Here is a 19,840-nt window from a genome sequence, read left to right as displayed (position 1 = left end):
GCTCGCATCGCTCTCATCACAGGGTGGAGTGACCACCGGTGCCTTACTATCAGCCAGCGCAGGCTGACATCACCACCTTCCCAGGATGTCCTTTCCTCCGGGATATGACTCAGGAGTTCAGAGTGCATTCAGTGCCCTTGCATTTTATTGTGCTCAGAGAACTTGGGGGAACAAAGGGCACGGGGATGGTGGTGCCCTCTACCTCTCAGTGCTGCCTCCAGCCCCTGGCAAGGCCCTCGGACAGGCCAGTACATCACCATCCCCTGGAGGCAGCCACTGCATGGCTCGGAGCCTCTCCCTGCCCTCCTGTTCTGCCCCTGGCCTCACCCCAAGCGCCCCACTTCCTCCCAGGAGGGTGTGGGAGGAGGGACTTAGAGATTGCGGTTTCCCAAGTGTTGATGGATGGAGGACATCTACCTTCCCTGTATATGAGGAATTTGGATCCGGGAGTATGGGGGGATAGTGCACATCCACTGTGGATGTTCTCCCTACCTTTATGGAGACATAACTGACAGATAACACTGTGTGAGGTTAAGGTGTACAACATGATGACGTGATACATGTATATATTATGAAATGACCACCACACTAAGGTTCGTGAACACCAGCTAAATTTTTAATGTGATTTTTTTTAATGACTGGGTTTTGCCTTCGAGGCCAAGCCACAATCCGGTGTCCCGCCAAGCCCCTCTGACCGCTTCTCACCCACAATGCCAGCCCCCTTCTGTGTGGGACCGGCAGCTCCCAGCTCTCCACCCTCCCCTGGCCACCTCTGGGGCAGAGGAAACTTTCTGGAAGCAGTCCAAGGGGCATCGGGCATGGGGTCCGGCGTGGGTGTGAGAAGAACCCAGACAGGGCTTGGGGGTGGGGGTGGGGCAGAGGGCTGGAACAGCTGGAGCGGCATCTGGGCTGGCACCCTGGCCTTGATGCCTGGCTCCAGGATGTGGCGAGCTGGGGCCTGCCCTGGAAGGGGGGTGGGGGGGCAGGAGCTGACTCAGCACCCCGGAACCAGGCTGCTGCCAGAAGCTGTGAGCTGGGAAGTCCCGGCTCTGCTCTCCCCAAGGCATGGCCTGGGGGGCATAAGGGAAGCCTGATGGAAGGCAGGCTCTGACCTGGGAGCTGAGGGGTCCTGGGAGGGGGGCAGGCTCTGGGCTCTCTGTCCCCCTCCCAGCCTCCACCCGGCATGAGTCCTGGCTCTGGCATCTGGCCAGGAGGCCAGCACCACAGGCCTGACGGAGTGTGTCTGAACTAAGGGGTGCATTTCTTTTCCACGCGTCCCAAGTCTCCAAGTAAAGAAGAGAGAAATGGAGTGAGTGAGTTTCCTCCTGGCAGACCCTCCCCACCCCTCCTCACTGAAGCAAGGCTGTGACCACAGAGGACAAGCTGGAGGAAGCCAGCCCCCATCGGAAAGCCCCGCACCAGACCGTGATGTCAGACCTTCCAAGTGTTGCCTGTGGAGAACGGCCCACGGTTGGAATGGTTGCAGGAACATCTGTGTGCCCACAGCCCCGGGCTATTCTGCCTGGCTGTCCCACTGCTGACCACTGCCTCCACGCACCCATCTGTTCATCTCACATTTTCATTTTGACCGCGAGCACGCAGGCCGGCTCATCAGTAGCGAGAGGTCCACATCTGTGTGAAATCATGGCCTGTGTGGTCCTGCATCAGTGACGCATCCTGGTTCATGGAGTGCAGGGGCAAGGGCAACCTCACTGGGGGTGACCAGCTGAGCTTACAGTCCTGGGGAAACTGGGACAGTTGGTCCCCAGCCTCGCCCACCAACTGGCCCCCAAGGCACCTCTCCTGGGCTCCTGGATGCTCCAAGGTGCATGGATAGAAAATCATCAGCCTGGCTCCCACGGTCACCTCCCTGGCCAGGACCAGCCACAGCAGTCCTATCTCAGCCGGAGGCAGAAAGGAGCCTCGTGGGTGACCAGCCAGGCCTCCCCCAGAGGGAGACAGAGGTGGACTCCTGTATGGGAGGGCCGTAGAGGCTGAAGAAGGATCCTGAAAGAGTACCCCACCACCCCCACTCAGGTCCCGCCCTGTGTTATTTCCAGCTGTGTCCTCACAAGGCCTGGCTACTTGCTTCTCCGGAACCCTCCCCCTGGGTCCCTCCACTCATTCGGGAGGGTGTCACCTCAACAGTTCCTGCTGACATCCGGTGGTGCAGAGGGGGAAGGGCATGTGACCTCTCCTGGAGCGTGCTGCATGCGTGTGGACGGTGGGAACACGAGGAGGGTTCACTTCAAGACATACCTCACAGTGGAGGCAGACAGCTGACATTAGGCAGGTGTGGGCAGAGCCACCCTCGCGCGGCACACGCACTGACCCAGGCTGGGGTCCCTGGGGCTAGGACAGAGGCAGCATGGTGGGTGGGTGGGAGGCATAGGACCTGGCAGGAATGGCCTGGACATGCAGTGCTGGTGGCAATGTTCTGAAGGAGCACAGGCTGGGGGAGTTCGCCCTGTATTTACAGATTCTCTATGCAAGCTTGAGTAGTGGAGGGAACACAGGACAGATGCCGCCTGTCTCTCCCCACACCGTCCCCCTGCGCCCCCTGGCCTCTCTGCCCGCTTCCTGTGCTCCAGCCTGGCCAGGCCCATCTTGTCAGCCTAGAGGCCTTGCTTGCACCCACAGGCTGAGGGTCCTTCCCCGAGGGCAGAGAACACTGACGTTGGCCTGCATGCCACCGGTCAGCCCACGAGCCAAGCTCTCCTCCCATCCCACCGCCCACCTGCTCTGCCAGCCCCCTGGGATGCTCATGGCCCAGGTTGGCGCAGGGGTCCCCATGGGAGTGGCCCCTGCCTCTGGTCTCCCTTCCCAGATGTCCGTGCAGGCCAGGGTGCTGGAGAGCCAGGCCCAGATCACAGGACACTTTCTGGGGAAGAAAGACCACACAGGGGTGAGGCAGATGGTTGGGCTTTCTGGAAACTTTGAGGTTCTCAGGACTGTGGGGTGGGTGTGGAAGAAAGATGGCCGGGCAACTGGCACTCAGTAGGGTCTGTGTGTAATGAAGGAATGAGTGAGGGAACGAGCCAGCCCTGCTGCCCCATTCCCCCCAAGCAATGACCCGGCCCCACCATCCCAGGCCAGGCCAGGGACACAGACATACTCGAGAATGGTGTGGCCTGCGGTGTCTGGCACGGGGTCCTGGCCGGTTTGCTCATCAAGGCACTAGGGTGAGGACAGACAGGACCGGTGGGGAGCACGCCAAGGGAGGGCCGTCAGATACTGGGGCTCGAAAGTGGAAGGGACCCAAGACACTGAGGGCATGGAAGATCAGGGACACAGGACCCGCTGCCTGTAGCAGGGAAGCGTGGCTCAGGCATCTGGCTGCAGAGAGATAGGTTTTAGTTCTCAGATGTTCTTGGGGAGGAGGGGGGGAGGTGAGGACAGGGTGAATATGGTGGTCCACCCAGGAATGTGGGGGAGCACACGCTGTCGGGAGTTGGCCAGGGGAGCACGAGTGGAGGTGGGACTTCCAGGGCCAGTGGCCTGCTCCCCAGCTGGCTTCCTAAATGAGGCAGAGGTGCTGCACAGGGAGCCCAGGAGGGTGACCCACACAGGGGCAGTGGAGGGCCTGCTGGAGGCAGGGAGGCCAATGTGACTGCACAAGGCCCACAGGCTGTGTGGGGAGAGCAGACAGATCTGGATCGGGCAGGACAGCACTGAGGAAGCTTCTCTCTGCAGCCAGGAGGCAGCCTAGGTGCTGGAGGGCTGGGCTGGTGCCTACTGGCAAGGAGGCCTTGAAGGTTTGGGAAAGGAGGGAAGGACGGGTGGGGGGGAGGGGGCGGGCGGGAGGCGGGCGGGAGGATCTGCTGTGTATTTCCAGAGTCTTTCCAGGGGGGAGGATTGTTTCTCTGACAGTGAGTCCCTGCTCCCTATGGCTCTCACCACAGCCGGTTGGAACCGGGTTAGACTCCACGTAGGACATCTGGAACATCGGTGTCATCATGCAGGGATGTGGACGGCTCAGACATACAGAAGCCTCCCACCTGCCTTCTCTCTGGGTGCTGGGCCCCCCCCCCCCCTCAGACGCAAACAAGAAGAGCCTCTGGGGATTCAGCTGAGGCGTCTCCCCCTCCAAACAAAGGAGAGTCAGGCCTTCCCGCCGGGAGCCCACCAGAGTAAATTACCAGATAAGCAGGGGCCTCCCTGCCAGGCCAGGGGCTGCTCTAGATCTTCATTCCAGGCGTGGGACGCAGCATACCCAGCAGCCCAGAGGAAGCAGAGAGATGGGCTCCCGAGGTGGGAGTGGAGAGCACGTGGGAGACCGTGAACAGGCAGCAGGATCGGCTGGGGTACTGGGCCGAGGAGTATACAGGTGGCAGGATCCAGTGTTCCCCACAGGACTGGGCCGACGTGTCCACAGGTGGTGGGATCCAGCGTCCCCCACGGGTCCGGGCAGGTGTTTCAACTTGTCACCCATACAATTGTAGAAGCTCTTTCTGCTCTGCCCCCAAAAGGACCTGACAGTTCTTTCTTTGAAATCAAGATGCAAGTCCATACAGTAAAACAGACATGGTTTAGTCAGCCTCGAGACATAAACGCGTGTGTAACCAACACAGAGCACTTCCATCGCCCCAGGCTGGTGCTGTCTGATAGAACTTTCCACAGGGACCAAAATGTCCCTTATCTGACCGTCCAGCTCGGTAGCCACAGCTGTGTGCAGCTGGTGGGACTGGAAAGCCAAAATTCCCTCTCTTTTGTTGTTCAACTTAACTTAAATTTCATAGGTGCACAGTGAGTGGGAACCATCCCCGAGACATTCTCTCTGCACCTCCGCTCAGGGGGGTACTCCCACAGGAATTCAGGAGGAACCGCAGCCCTGGTTTATGTCCTCATCTACAACTGCTCATGGCCACGGCCACAGTCGGAGGTGCAGGCACACACTGGCCGAGCCAGGTGTCCCCTTGGCACCTGCTACCTGTCAGAAGCACGCTGGGCTGCATTTCCAAGAGGGAGTGAACAGCAGCTGTTCACCCTTGCGCCCCGTGGGTGCAGACTCAAGTGGCTCCATCCTAATCACAGCGCTGTGAATGTCCGTGGGCACGTGGCATGGAGGGCACATGACCTTCTGTCTGTTGGGTAAATAGCCAAGAGCAGCTGTCACGCGGGCGTGAGTGCAGGATGATTTTCACCCCAAGGATCAGCCGCTGCTGTGCCCTGTCTGGCCGCCAGCACCCCCTCCTCTGGGCAGCCCCCTGGGGTTGACCGGTCGCACACTGTGCTCCCCACATTTCCAAAGCTCCGCTGCCCTGCTACCCCCACCCTGACAGAACAGCCCCTATACTTGTGCAGAGCACCAGGCAGGCTTGCACTCTCCATTTCCTTGGTTGCTTTCCCACCACGCCTCATGCACGTCTGGACGATGTTTGGTACCATCCAGGTACAGGGTGCAGACGCTCTTCCTTCATGCAGAATGGCCGCGTGCACACTGAGGAGCGCGGGCAGGGCGGCTGCACCACTGATCAGGCCTCCTCCCCTCCTCCCCAGGTCCTTGGCCATTGGGCCCCAGTACTCATCCCTGGGCACTCAGCCCATCCTGTGTGCCAGCATCCCGGGCCTGGTGCCCAAGCAGCTGCGGTTCTGCCGGAACTACGTGGAGATTATGCCCAGCGTGGCGGAGGGCATCAAGATAAGCATTCAGGAGTGCCAGCACCAGTTCCGCGGCCGCCGCTGGAACTGCACCACCGTCAACAACAGCCTGGCCATCTTCGGCCCCGTGCTGGACAAAGGTACGCGGGCCCCCATCTTGGCCTTCAGGTGGACGTGGTAGGTCCTTGCAGCTCCTCTTCAGTGCCAGGAGCCGCTCTGCCCTGACCCACCTCAGTGTCTCCCCTGTGTTCAGCATAGGAGCGGCGCCTCTGGCGGGCGGGCAGTGCCCTGCAGACCTCAGCCTCTTAGGGGGCTCCTGCAGCTCCAAAAGGAGTAGGGTAATGCAGAGATCCCTCCTGCTTCCCCTTCCCCAAGGCAAATTGTATGGTCTCAGGAGGACGAGATTAACCGTCGCAGGCTTCCCACAGGAGCCAGGCCTTCAGGGGGGTCTTGGAGAGAAAATAACAAAATTTGTATTAAAACAATAAAACATAGGGAGGGGAGGAGGGGTTGGGGGCCACAGAGGCACACCGGGGGAGTTATCCTGGGTCCCGGGGCTGGGAAGGAGAAGAAGATGAGGGTTGGGTGTTGGTTAACTTTTGGGGAAGAGCAAATTTTCACCAAACATAGTGGTTTATGCAGTAATAACCATGTGCCATATGTCCCGACACCTGCAAATCAGAGGTCAACAGTGCTGCATCTCAGCTGGTCCCTGGTCTGGGACACGTCTGGCAGCTGAGGCTATGCTCAGCAACAACACCCAAAAGTGGCCTCTGCAATATGGTGGCTGGGCCCCACAGACAGGTGGGGAGGGAGAGAGGTGCCTTTCACTCAGCATAATGTTTTCAAGATTCATCCACACTGCGTGTGTCAGCACTTTAGGCCTTGTTAGGGGTGAGTAATAGCTCTCTGTGCAGATAGACCACATTTTATTATGCATTGGTCGCTGATGCACATTTGGGTGATTTCTACCTTTTGGCTCTTGTGAACAGCGCTGCTGTGAACATTTCTGTACAAGTATCTGTTTAAATACCTGTTTTTGAATCTTTTGCATGTATTCTCAGGCATGGAATTGTTCTGTGTAAGTTCTGGGGGAAACACCACACTGTTTTCCACAGGGGCTGCACCATCTCACGTTCCCACCAGCAGTGCACGAGGGTTCCAGTTCCACATCCTTACCACCCTTGTTATTCTGTGTCTTCCCTTCAGCCATCCGAGTGGGTGCAAAGTGGTATCTCATTGTGGTTTTTCTTTGCGTGTCCCCAATGCCTAATGATGTTGAGCATCTTTTCATGGGCTTGTGGGTCATCGGTATGTCTTCTTTGGGGAATTCCTATTCAAGTTCTTTGCCCAATTTTTAATTGGAGTGCTTGTCTTTTTGTTGTTGGGTTCTCAGAGCTCTTTATATATTCTAGACAATGGATTCTTATCAGATCTATGATCTGCAAATCTTTTCCCAGTTGTATAGGTTGTCCTTTCATTGTTGTAGCCGTGTCCTGTAATGCACAATAGTTTTAAATTTTGGTGAAGTCCAACTTATCTATTGAAATGTCATATCAAAGTAAGCATTGCCTAATCTAAGGTTACAAACATTTACACCTGTATTTTCTTCTAAGAGTTTTATAGTTTCATCTCTTATATTTACTCTTTGATCTATAATGAGTAAATGTTTGTGTGTGGTGTGAGGTAGGGGTCCAGCTTTATTCTTTTGCATGTGGAAATCCAGTTACTCCAGCCCCATCAGTTGTTGAACAGATTATTTTTTTCCCCATTGAATGGTCTTGGCCCCCCATCAAAAATCAATTGACCACGGATGTTCGGATTTATTTCTGGACTCTCAATTCCATTCCTTTGGTCTATACGACTCCCCTTTTGCTAGTTCCACACTATTTTCATGGATTTACCTTTGTGGTGTGTTTTGAAGTCAGGAAGTACAAATCATCCAGTCTGTTTTTCTTTTACAAAATTGCTTTGGCAATTGGGTGCCTTGAAATTCCATATGAATTTTAGGATTAGCTTCTCCATGTCTGTGAAAAAGGTTTTGGGGATTTTGATGGGCAATACATTCAGTCTGGAGATTATTTGGGAGAGCATTGTCATCCTAACAATGTTAAGCCTTCTGATCCATGAACATGGGATGCCTTCCTGTGTATTTAGGTCTTCCTTGGTTTCTTCCAGCAACAATGTGTAGTTTTTGGTGTACAAGTCTTGTACCTCCCTCATTAATGCATTCCTAAGTATTTTATCTTTTTTGATGTAATTGTAATTGGAATTATTCTCTTAATTTCCTTTTTGGATTGTTCATTGCTACTATATAGAAATATAACTAATTTTTGTGTTTTGATCCTATATCTTGCAACTTTGCTTCATTTGTCTTGTAGCTCTGAGAGGTTTTTTGTAGGTTCCTTAGATTTTCTTTTTTTTTATTTTTTAATGTTTATTTTTGAGAGAGAGAGAGAGAGAGAGAGAGAGAGAGAGAGACAGAATCCAAAGCAGAATCCAGGCTCTGAGCTGTCAGCACAGAGCCCAACCCAAGGCTCAAAACCCATGGACCACAAGATCATGACCTGAGCTGAGGTTGGATGCTTAACCAACTGAGCCACCCAGGCACCCCTAGGATTTTCTATATATAGGATTATATCACTTATTAATGGTGACAGTTTTACTTTTTTCTGTCTGATTTGTATACCTTTGATTTCTTCTTCTTGCCTAATTGCTCTGTCCAGCACTGCCACACTATGTCATGTAGCAATGACGACAGCGGGCAAGCTTGTCTCATTCCTGATCTTAGGGAGAAGCACTTAAGTCTTTCACCATCGAGTAAGAGGTTAGCTGTGGATTTTCCATAACTTCCTTTTATCAGGTTGAGGAAATTCACTTCCATTCCTCATCTGTTGCGTTTTCATATCATGAAAGGGTGTTGGATTATATCAAATGCTTTTTCTGCTCCAATTAAGATGCCCATGCGGTTTTGTTCCTTCATTCTCTTAGTGTAATGTGTTATTATTGGTTGATTTTTCTACACTGAAGCACCCTTGCATTCTTGGGATAAATCCCCATTGGTCATGGTCAATAATCCCTTTAACATGCTGGAGGATTTGGTTTGCAAGTATTTTGTTGAGGATTTCTGCATCAATATGTACAAGGGGCATTGGTCTGTAGTTCTCTTTCCCTGTAGTGTCTTTGTCTGGCTTTGGTATTAGGGCAACACTAGCCTCAGAGAATGAGTTAGGAAGTGTTCCCTCCTCTTCTATTTTTTGTAAGAGCTTGAGAAAGATTGGTGTTGATTGATTCTTCTTTAATTGATAGAGTCCACAAGCGAAGCTTTGCTTTTTTGGGATGTTTTAAATTATTGATTTGATCTTATTACTTGTTATTTAGGTCTGTTCAGATGTTCTATTTCTTCTTGAGTCAGTTCTGGTATTTGTGTGTGTCTAAGAATGTATCCATTTCATCTAGGTTAATCTTTCATTTTTGAAGAATAGTCTTGCCAGATGTAGAATTCTTGGTTGACACTGTTTTCCTTCAGTACCTTAAATATATCATCCCACTGCCTTCTGACTCTGGTTTCTGATGAGAAATTGGTTATTAATCTCATGGAGGACTCTTTGTACACAATGAGATGCTTCTCTCTTGCTGCTTAAAGATTTTCTTTATCCCTGTCTTTTGATAGCTAATTAAAATATGTATCAGTGTGGATCTCTATGTTTATCCAAGTTGAAATTTGTTGAACTTCCTGGATATATTGATTCAAGTTCCTTATCAAATTTGAAACATTTTGGCCATTGTTTCTTCAAATATTCTTTCTGCCCCTTTCTCTCTGTCCTCTCTTGAGACTCCCACAATGTGGTGTTTGTTGCTACATTTGATGGTGTCGCACAGGTCTGTTCATTTTTCTTCATTCTTATTTCATTCTGTTCCTCAGACTGCATTATTGCAATTGAATTATCTTCAGGGTCACTGATTCTTTCTTTTGCCTGCTCAGCTGTGCTGTTGAAAACCTCTAGCAAATATTCTGTTTCAGTTATCATGCTTGTCAGCCCCACAATTTCTATTTCATTGCTTTTGTAATTTCTCTCTATTTACTGAAATTCTCTCTTTGTTGAGACCGTGTTCTCCTGGTTTCTTTTATCCTTTTGAGCAGACTTAGGATAGTTGATTCAGAGTCTTCGTCCACTATATCCAATATTTGTGCTTCCTTGAGATACCCTCTGTTAACTTCCTTTTTCCTATGAAGGACCTGTACTTCCTTGTATCTTTGCATGCCTTGAAACTTTTTGTTGGAATCTGTACCTTGTGATTATCATAAATGGTCACTCAGGAGATCAAATTATTTCCCCTCCACAGAGTTCAGTGTGCTTATTGTGGGTTGTACTAGCTTGTTTCATTACCGACTCTTCTTTAGCTTGTGGTTTGGCAAAAATTTCCTTTGCCTTGGAGGAAATAAAAAGGGAAACAAAGCGAAGAAAGAATACTCCTCTGGTCTCTGCAGATTGGCTGTGTTGTGCAGGCCTTCAACCTCAGCTAGTCTGCTCACTGCTCTGCCTTAGCCTTCGCTTCCTGCATGCACTGAGCAGATCAGCACAGGTGGAAGCTGAAGGTCTCTCTTGAGTATGCATTCTGCCCTTGGTTTGCACGTGGGCTTTAGGTCTCCTGGTCCACAGGAGATTTGCAAACCCTTCACTCCCCAAAGCAGCTCTCCCCCACCTTTCCCCCCAGGCGATCAGTATGTCTATTGTTGGCCCCAACTATAATTTTTTGCTTCACAGGCAGCAGCTTGTTCATTTCATTTTCAGTGTTTTCCAGGAATACCCCTTGCTTAACCACTGTTACACCCCAAGAGAGTTCTGAGGTGGGCATCAGTTTTTCAGGGAACCCCCAGACAGGTCAAATCAGACAAATTCTTCCAGAGAACATCTACTCTCCTCCCTCTGGAACCATCCACCTACGTGGGATCAGTGCATTTGGCCATCTTAAGACCTCTCTTTGCTGAGGGTGGCAGGCTGTGTAACCTTTTCAGAGATACCTTTTCCTGGAGTCAGCATTTGCCTGGTTGCTAACCACCTTGAACCCCTTTTCAGGGCTCTGATGACATTGGCTCTGACAGTTTTTGCTTCACTTTCTTCCATGTTTCTCTGGAGGGTTGGGCCCTGGGAGCTTCTCACTCTGCCATTTTGCTGATGTGACTCCATACCACCTTTTGATAACTGGCCTCAGAGGCCATGCAGCACTACATTCTGTTGCCCAAGACAGTTACAAAGGCCCACCTGGGTTCTAAGATAGGGGGCACAGACCCCATCCCTCAGTGGCATGTTGAGGTCCCCTAGGGAGAACATCCACCAGTGAAGCTGCCTCTGGTATGCCGAGGAAGGCAGGACAAGAGACATTTGAGCCCTGGGACCACTGGTGTGCATGGAGAGCTGAAGGGTTTCCTGAGAGTGCAACCCAACATTCATGGAGGGTTGGTTGTGCTGGATGGCATTTGTTCAAGGGCCTGAGGCTCCACGACTTCAAGTGGCTGTGGCCATGCCCAGGGGCCATGTAGGGGAGGGGGATCACACCATGTGACTTGACTGGTGAGTCAGCTGGCTTCCTTGAGTGTCAGCGTCCCTGTCTATAAAATGGGAGACTAATTGCCACTCAGCTGACTTCACAGAACTGCTGGTTGGGGTAATTACATGGTCATCCCCATAGGGACAGCTGCTGCCATGTGTGGGAGGAGTCAGGGTCACAGGACGCTGTGGCGCATCAGCCATGTGGGGGCATGTGTGGTGGGTGGGTGTGCCTATGTGTGTGTGAGTATGTACATGTATGTGTGTGTGCCTGTGTAAGCACACATGTGTGGTGTGGTTGCCACCCACACAGGTCCTATGGTGTCCTGTGGCCAGGGGTGTTGTGGCCTGAGAAGGCATGTCCAGCAGGTCCCTAGACACCCCCCGGATGGTTCCAGCTGCCCAGGTGAGAAGGAATGTCAGGAAGAAGAGAGGAGCCTGACCTACCTGGAGAAGCTACCCCCTGGGTGGTGGAGGAAGGCAGTGTGAGGCTGGGTCAGACCCCACCAGAAGGCCAGAGAAGGAAGTGTAGGTTGACTTCTGGCCTCTATTCTACCCCATGGTCTACATGTCTGTTCTCTGCTGGTTCTGTCATATGGTTAGAAAGCAGTGTGAGTCCACCAACTTTGCTCTGCTTTTTCAAGACTGCTCAATTATCCAGGACCCCTTATCATTCTGTATGGATTTCAGGATCAGCTTGTCAATTTCTGCAAAAAAGAAAAAGAAAACACCTCGAATTTTTAAGGATTGGGTTGACTCTGCAGATCGCTCTGGGGAGTATTGCCATTTTGATGTTAAGACAATCCATGAACATGGAATGTCTCTCCATATACTTAGGCCTCCTTCAGTTTCTTTCAGGGACATGGGGCAGTTTTCAGCACACAAACCTTACAGTTATTCTGTTTCATTTATTCCAAAGTATTTTACTCTTTTTGATGCTGTTGTAAGTGGAAACGTTTTCTTAATCTCACCTTTGGGTTATTTGTGGCTGTGCATGGAAAGGGATGATTGGTTTCCAACATCAACCTCATGTTCTGTAATGTTGTTGATGGTCTATCCGTTCTGATAGAGGTGTTATGCATTCCATAGGGTTTCCATACCATTTAGTAACAGGAACAGTTTTCCTTCCTCCCCCCAATCTGGATATGCTTTATTTCTTTTTCTTGCTCCTAGCCCTGGCTGGAGCCTCCGGAACAATGTGGGGCGGCAGTGAGCAGAATGAGCACCCCAATTTCCTCCTGATCTCAGGGGCAGCTTTCCATCTTCAACCACTGGGCAACCTGTTCTTAAATGTTAAAGATCCAGGTGTGAGGTTCCTCATTCACACAAAAGAATAGGTAACACAGGAGAGTTTTGCTATGATGCATCTCTTGATTCTCTGAATTTTTCCTGAGTTATGTGTGACAAAAATCACATAGTGATCTATTATCAAGAAGTTTTAAAAATCTGTCAGCTCATGGCTCGGTTGGGTCTGCCTTTCACTATGGAGAGCAAGGAGTTGGATGTACCTGATCTGCACAGAGCTCCAGGGCCTGGAAGCCTGGGAGGGAGTCCCCTCCTGGGACAAGCTGAGGATGGTGGGTTTAAGGGGGCAGGCAGAGAGGAAGTGAGGATGCCTTGGGAACACCCATGTGATCCAAGGATCCTGGCCCGTTTCCATGCCCCCCCACCCCCAGCGATACATGGACCTGCCTGGTAGACCCCTGGGGTAAACCGTCATTCTGCTTGGACACAGCATCACTGCCCCCACTGCCCCCCGCGATACATGGACCTGCCTGGGAGATCCCTGGGGTAAGCCGCATTCCTCTGGGATGCAGCATCACTCTCCCTGGCCACGAGCTCTATCCCTTTCAGACATGTGCATACATCAGGTTACATCATTTCAGGGCAAACCCACAACCCACCGGTTATGCTCAGACATGCCTGCAAACTCCTCAGGCAGGGTGGCCTCTGAGGGTCCTTGGCCCCTGCACCCATTCCCCGCTGCTCTGCCCTGCATTACCACCACCTCCTCCCCAGCCCTCTCCTTGGGACTTATCCACTCCCCACCCCTTTGGACTGCCGCTACACACAGGCTTTCCTGCCCATGAGACCTGCCTGTGCACCTTGTCCTCACTGCTCCCTGCTCCCTGCAGTCTGAAAGCGGCTTGGCTCCGTCCTCATGGTCTTCAGCTCCATTTCCTCCTTCACCCTCTGCCCAGGCCCCCACAGCTGCTCCACGTTTCCTGACTCTGTCCCCACCATCACGGTCCCAGGACAAGCACCAGGCACTGTGGGGTGCTCTCAGTACACCGTGGGTCCCCCGTCACACACAGCAGATGCTCACGCAGCACGCAAGCAGGGAAGACACTGGGGCAGTGCCAAGCACACAGTTGGTGCTACAGAAGGAAGTGCTGAGTGGTTGGGTGGGCTTCCCAGAGGAGGTGTTACCTGAGCTGGAGAAAAGGGGCATGTTTACAGTGCTTTCTAGGGGCATGCTAAATGTTCGCACATGGAGGGAGGACTTGAATCCAACCCTTATCTGGTGAATGGCGGCTCTGGTCACAAGTGAGGACACTGAGGAGTGGTGCAGGGCCAGGCCAGGACTCCTGAGGACACCCTAGCCTGTGGAGGGGGCTGCAGGGTGCCGAGAATACCTGCCAGGGGTCTGGGATGACAGCAGAGCTCTCTCCAGGGGACAGCAGGCCCCCAGTGCCCAGGGAGCAGGGACCCAAGAACCACACAAGCCCCCGGCTTCTGGGCTTTAGCCCCAGGGAGCCCCATCCTCACCTGTACCCCCTTGCTTTCTTGAAAGCCTGTGTCCTGGCACCTCTCCTATAAAATGTCCACTTATACCTATGTCTCCCACGTCCCGTCCCCATATCCTCTCCCCATGTCCCCTCCTTGTGTCCACCTCCATCCACTGCCCACATCCACTCCTCCGTGACCCCCATGTCTCCTGCCCATGTCCACACTCCTTTCTCTGCCCTCTGCTCTCCTGCCCCCTCCCGTCTGCCCCTTCTGCCTCCACCCTTCCTCCATTTCTGCTGCAGGAAAATTGTCTCAGCCCCCAGGCCCTCACCACTTGGCTTTGATGGAAATAGAAAGCCCCCTCTCCCCCTTGCCCTCCACGGGGCTGAGAAATGGCGGAATTCATTGTGGCCACAGAGCTGAATGGCCCTCAAGGAGGGAGCTGCCAGGTGCCCCAGAGAGAGGCCAGCTCTGGGAGGCCATTGTGGAGGCCCCAGCCTGCCTGCCTGACCGCTCCTGCAGTAATCAATCTGATTGGATTAGGGTCAGGGCGACCCTAATCGTGTCAGAGGTCACCCAGGCTTTGTGGCGGGGTCCACGGGGCGCCTGGCCACCCCTGCTGAGGCGGCCTCTTGAACGGGGCTTAACGCCGCCCAGCCAGCTGAGGAGAGGGGCCGGGCCCTGTGTGGACGTGTGCGAGCATGTGCATGTGTGTGTGAGCACGTGTGTGCATGCGGGGCTGGGGGCCGGGTGGGCCGGCCGGGCCCCCAAAAGCTGCCTGCACAGAACTTGGGCTTGGGCACTCGAAGTGAGCCCAGGCTGGGCAGAACCGCCCTCTGCTCACCCCAGAAGGGACTTGTGTCCTGGGGCAGAAAGCATGTGAAGAATGTCGAGTGCATTGCGGCTATCTGTGCCTCCAGGCAGGCCCCCAGGCACCTGAAGGACCAGCTCTCCTCAGAGAGCTGGCCAACACCTCCTCTTGACCCCCAAGGAGGTGAGGGGGCCATCCCAGGGCTCAGTGCCCCAGCACACAGTCTGGCTGCCAGCCTGAAGGAGGCCCAGCCAGGACAGGCCCCTGGGGGATCTCGGTGGCCACAGTGGCTCAGGTCCAGGCCCGTGGGCTTTCGGGTAGCATGTGACTTTGCAGAGAAAGGGGCCCAGGGGCCTTGATGCCTGTCCCATCAGCACCCCAGCACTGCAGTGCACAGGCATGGTGCGGCCAGGACCCCGAGCCCCAGCTTGCACATCCACTCACTCAGAGCCCTGGGGCCGCACTCCCCGGCTCCCCTGGGGTGTCAGGGCCACAGGCGAGCTAGGCCTGCTCCTCAGCATCAGGGAGCAGATGTCCCCAGCAGTACATGGGGAGGGAATTTCACTGCCCATGCAGAGGTGGGCTGACCCTACTGTGGGGTCTGCAGCTGGACCTCACCCATTAGGCAGCTGAGTTAGGGGCGCCTGGGCTGATCCCTAACAGGATCGAGTGGTCAGTTCTCTAGGAGCTTCTGGGCGGGGTCCACAGGTGTCCATCACGTTTTCTGCAAGGGCAGTGCCCTCCCTCCGCTGATGCCCACCTTCCTGTTGTCTCCCTGAGCGTCTGGGGATGTGTCTGCCCCGTCTCCAACAGGAGCAGCCCCTCCCCCCGTCCTGGGTCAGGCTCCAGCGGGTGGTCCATCGGCGCACTGTGTGTCCAGGCCAGCGCACAGGCACGGGGCCCGGCACAAGCCGCAGGGCCCAGGAGGGGCCTGGGGAAGAGACTGAGGCCCCTGGGGGGCGGGGGGGAAGACGCGTCCCGAATCCAGGTTGCGACCCCTGACCCGCATCGGAAAGTGTTTCGGTTGGCGGTGGCTGGGGGGGAGCCGGCCGGTCTCCGCGGCCTCCCCTGTATATCATTAACTCTGCGCAGCGGGGGCGCGTAGAGGGTCCAGGAGAGACCCCGGCGACGCCCCGCCGCGCCCGGCTCGGAACACAATGTCCCCACGACGAGGACAAGATTAAGCACAAGGCAGAGAGCAATGCTGCGGGCGATTCACACGCCCTCGGAGCGCTGTGTTAAAGCGTGTGAATAGCGCGCTCCCCTCGCGCCGCCGGCCCCTCGGCCGCGCATACCTCCCGGTTGCTATGACTGGCTGGCTATGGCCTAATCGCCGACGAGGGGGAAATTCATATAAAATATCGCGGGCCATTGTGGGCCTAACGCGGCGTGACAGTGGCTCACAAAGCCAGATTCATTAGCCCCAGCAGGTAATCGGGACGCCGGCCGCGCTGCCGGCCGGGCGGTGTCAGGGGCCGCGGCCGCGGTGGGGCGCGGGCACATTCCGCTCTCAGGTGCCCCCTCCTTTGTGCGGCCGCCTTCGCGACACCCCCTCCCGCGGGCCAAGGCCGGTGGGCGTCGTCGGAGGGGCGCACCTGCTGGCCCGGGGCTCTGGCAGGCCTCCCGACCGTCTGGCGGCCCCGCGGAGCCGCAGTCCCCTCCTGGTGCTGGAGCGTCGGTGGGCGGAGGAGGCGCCAGCGCACTCAGTGCTCTGGGGGAGCCTTGGGGGCCCGCGCTGGCCAGAGGGAGGGAGACGGGAGCGTCTGCTGGCCTGTGCCCCCGCTCAGGCGTGGCAGGAAAGGGGCAGGGTACCCTGACCTGCCCTTCTGTGTCCTCCCCTCCCCCGGGCCTCACCTGCCAGGTGGCCAGGGCCCTGGGAGGCCCCAGAGAGGGAGAGAGCTCAGTAAGGCCTGCACCTTGTTTATGCTTGGGGTGCCACATGCACCCCATGTTCTCCCAGATGCTCCAGGCCCTCACCGAGGCTGGGTACCCCCATCCTAGGCTCTGGGAAGGCCCATCAGTTGTGGGCACCATAGATACCACAAGGGATGTGCTCTCCTCATCCAGAGCATCGGGAGGACTCATGGTGGGTGCAGGCTGGGCAGTGCTGGTATGTAGAATGGGGGTTCACCCCACACACCTGGTGGGAGGGAAGCCACAGCGGGGTGTGCTCAGGGAGCCTCCTTGCAAGGTGGTCGAGTGCTGGGGCTGAGGACTGGGAACCCCTGCCCTGGCCAGGGCCACTGTGGTTGCAGGCAGTGTCCTGGGGGGCTCCATAGAGACAGGAGAGCCCTCCCCCCACCCCCGCTGCACTCCTCTGCACACATGTGAGCAGCACTAACCTTGGTGCTTTGGGGGTCTTGCCTCAAGGTCAGCCCTGCCCAGGGGAGAAACACAGCCCGGTGTCCCAAAGGGTCTTAGGGAAGTGAGCTCACCTGAGGGAGGGCCCTTCCTCTGCCTCTGGTCAGCCAAGAAAAGTTCTGATAGGCCCTGTAGCTCTCAGGGGCACTCATACCTACCCTGCCCTGGGCCCAGGTCCCTCCCTGCAGCCATCTGACAGGAGACAGACCCCTAAGTCCCAAAGGCTGGCAATCAGGAGCCAGGCTTCATGTGGGGGCCAGACAGAATGTCTGCCGCACATGCAGGAAGGGGGGATGCCAGAAATCCCCCATATCAGCCCCCTCATGTGCTTCTGATGAGGGAGGTGTCAGAGCCCCCCATATCAGCCCCCCAAGCCCCTCTGATGGGGGAGGTGTCATAGACCTCCATTTTGGCCCCCTCAAGTCCCTCTGATGGGGGATGTCAGAGATCCCCCATATCAGCCCTCTCTTGTGCTTCTGATGGGGGAGGTGTCAGAGCCCTGCATATCAGCCCCCAAGTCCCTCTGATGGAGGTGTCAGAGCCCCTGTTTTTAGCCCCCCATGTCCCTCTGATGGGGGGAAAGCGTCAAAGCCCCTGTTATTAGCGCCCCCCCCTCCCACTGACGTTCCTCTGATGGGCAAGTATCAGAACCCTCCATGCTAGGCCCCTGCACATCCCTGTTAAGGAGGTGGTATCAGAAATCCCCTCCCCCTTCCCCATGCTCCCTCCCTTCTCCTGGCTGGGTGCCATTTGGGGGCCTCCCTCCACAGGGACACATGCTGGGTCTGGCCACCATCTTGAGGAGGGGGTGAATTTGCGAGTCATGGAGCCCTAGGGTATAATAGAGCCTGTGGGCTCAGCCCAGGGTTTCATCAGAATCACCTGGGGACCCTTTAGAGAAATAGGTGTCCTTCCAAGAACTGTGGCCCGGGGCCCACAGGTGTCTGCACTGATACACTGACTGGAGTGACTGGTGCTGGGGCAGCCCCCAGGCCGTCCTCTCTGCAGTGCTTCCTGAGGGGTCCACCCAGGCAGACACAGAATGTTCCAGAAGCTTCACCTCATCCATCAGTGGTCACATCTGAGCCACAGCCCCCTTCTGGGACCTTCTGCTGCCAGAGGTCACATTTGTTTCTTAGAAAAGCCCTCCCAGTGCACCCTCGGGCTAATAGTCTCATCACAAGAGCATATATGAGTGTCCATATCCTCTCATCCAGTGTAAGCTCCCACAGCCTTCCCCCAGGAGAGGACAGGTGGGCCCAGCCACCTCGAGGCTGCAGCCACCGAAACGGCCTGGTGCAGGAGCCTTACTGGGGGTGCAGGAGCCTCTCCCTCCACCCTGTCTGGGCTCAGCACTCACTACTGTGCAGCCCAGGGTCTGTGGCTGACCCACTCTGAGCCTCTGCATGCTTGGGCTGAAGGGGCCTGCAGAACCTGTGATAGCAGCGGGCAAAGAGGAGTGCCCCTCCTCCTGCCTGAGCCGGTTCTCTCAGCCCCAATAAAAGGATTTGCCAGAGTCAAGGCAGGGTGGCCTGTTGGTCCCTGGTGAAACAGCCCCCCAAGGGGACCTCCCCACAGGAAGGTCAGCTCCAGAACAGAGGCTGCAGCCTTCTTGTCCACTTAAAACACAGTCAATGCTCAATTAACGGTTGCTAACTGCTAGCTACATGGTGAAACGTGCAAGATGAACCTTCTTCAATATAAAGTACTCTGAAAAAACACCCCTTTTTTTCTGTTAAATGTTCTTTCCTGAAATTATGATAGTTAAGCTTGTCTTATCCTCTCATGAAATAGTAAAAGTAACAACACTTGGCAATCTTGATTCAGTCCTCAAATGATCTCTGATACTTGACAAGCCCATGGAACCCAAATCTGGAAGAAAGAATTTGTTAAGGTGCCTAGTTCTAAAGTTCTGAAACCCAGGGAAGCAAAGTAACTGCCGAAGCCGATCTCACAGGTGACACCTAGTGCCCCACTGACCTAGCTGTGATGGAGCCAGTTGGACATCTCTCCCTGCCCTCTGCTAGACACCCACCTCTCACCACATGGGACTCCCTCAGCTGCCCCAGACATTAACCATCCATCTGTCTATATCCATCCACCCATCCATAAATCCATCCATCTATAAATCCATCCATCCACCATCCATCCATTCATTCACCATCCTTCCATCCACCCATCCATCCATCCATCCACCCATACATCATCCATCCAATATATATCCCCACCCACTCATCCATCCACATACCCATCCATCCATCCATCCACCCATCCATCCAACCATCTACACACTCATTACCCACCACCCTCCATCCATCCATCCACCCATCCACCCACCCACCCACTCACCCATCCATCCTTCTAATATTCATCTGTCCACCATCCATCATCCATCCATCCATCCATCCACTCATCTACCCATCTATCCATCCATCCATCCTTCTACTACCCATCTACCCACCCACCCATTCATCCAGCCAGGCAGCCAGCCACTCACTCACCAGTTAATCTACCCATCCATCCATCCATCCCAAGCCTGCCCCAGAGTTCACACTGCCACTGTGTGTCATTGTTTCCTCTATTCTATTCCTCATAAACTGTAAGATCCCAAAGGCAGGTGACTTAGCACAGCCCAAAGCAAAGAACCTGATCCACAACAGTAGAGTCTCTCACTAAAGGCAGGATTCCCCTGGTTCACCCTCCACCTTGCCAATGCAGGGATTCCTTCCACTTGATAGTGGGTCATCCAGCTTCTACTTAATTAATGATTAGATGGGTAATTCCT

At 54.6% G+C, this 19,840-nt stretch overlaps 1 protein-coding gene across 1 annotated transcript in view; it reads left to right on the top strand.

Annotated features, from left to right (window-relative positions):
• Positions 1-19,840, top strand: part of WNT3A (Wnt family member 3A) — a 40,754-nt gene that overhangs the window by 8,845 nt on the left and 12,069 nt on the right. Inside the window, exon 2 of the mRNA XM_047848619.1 lies at positions 5,500-5,741. Coding sequence (XP_047704575.1) covers positions 5,500-5,741 — 242 coding nt within the window. The remainder of the gene's footprint in view (positions 1-5,499; positions 5,742-19,840) is intronic.

This window comes from Prionailurus viverrinus, unplaced genomic scaffold (genome assembly GCF_022837055.1).
Source record: "Prionailurus viverrinus isolate Anna unplaced genomic scaffold, UM_Priviv_1.0 scaffold_91, whole genome shotgun sequence".
NCBI classification, from domain to species: domain Eukaryota; kingdom Metazoa; phylum Chordata; class Mammalia; order Carnivora; family Felidae; genus Prionailurus; species Prionailurus viverrinus.
This window is presented reverse-complemented; position numbering and strand designations above follow the sequence as displayed.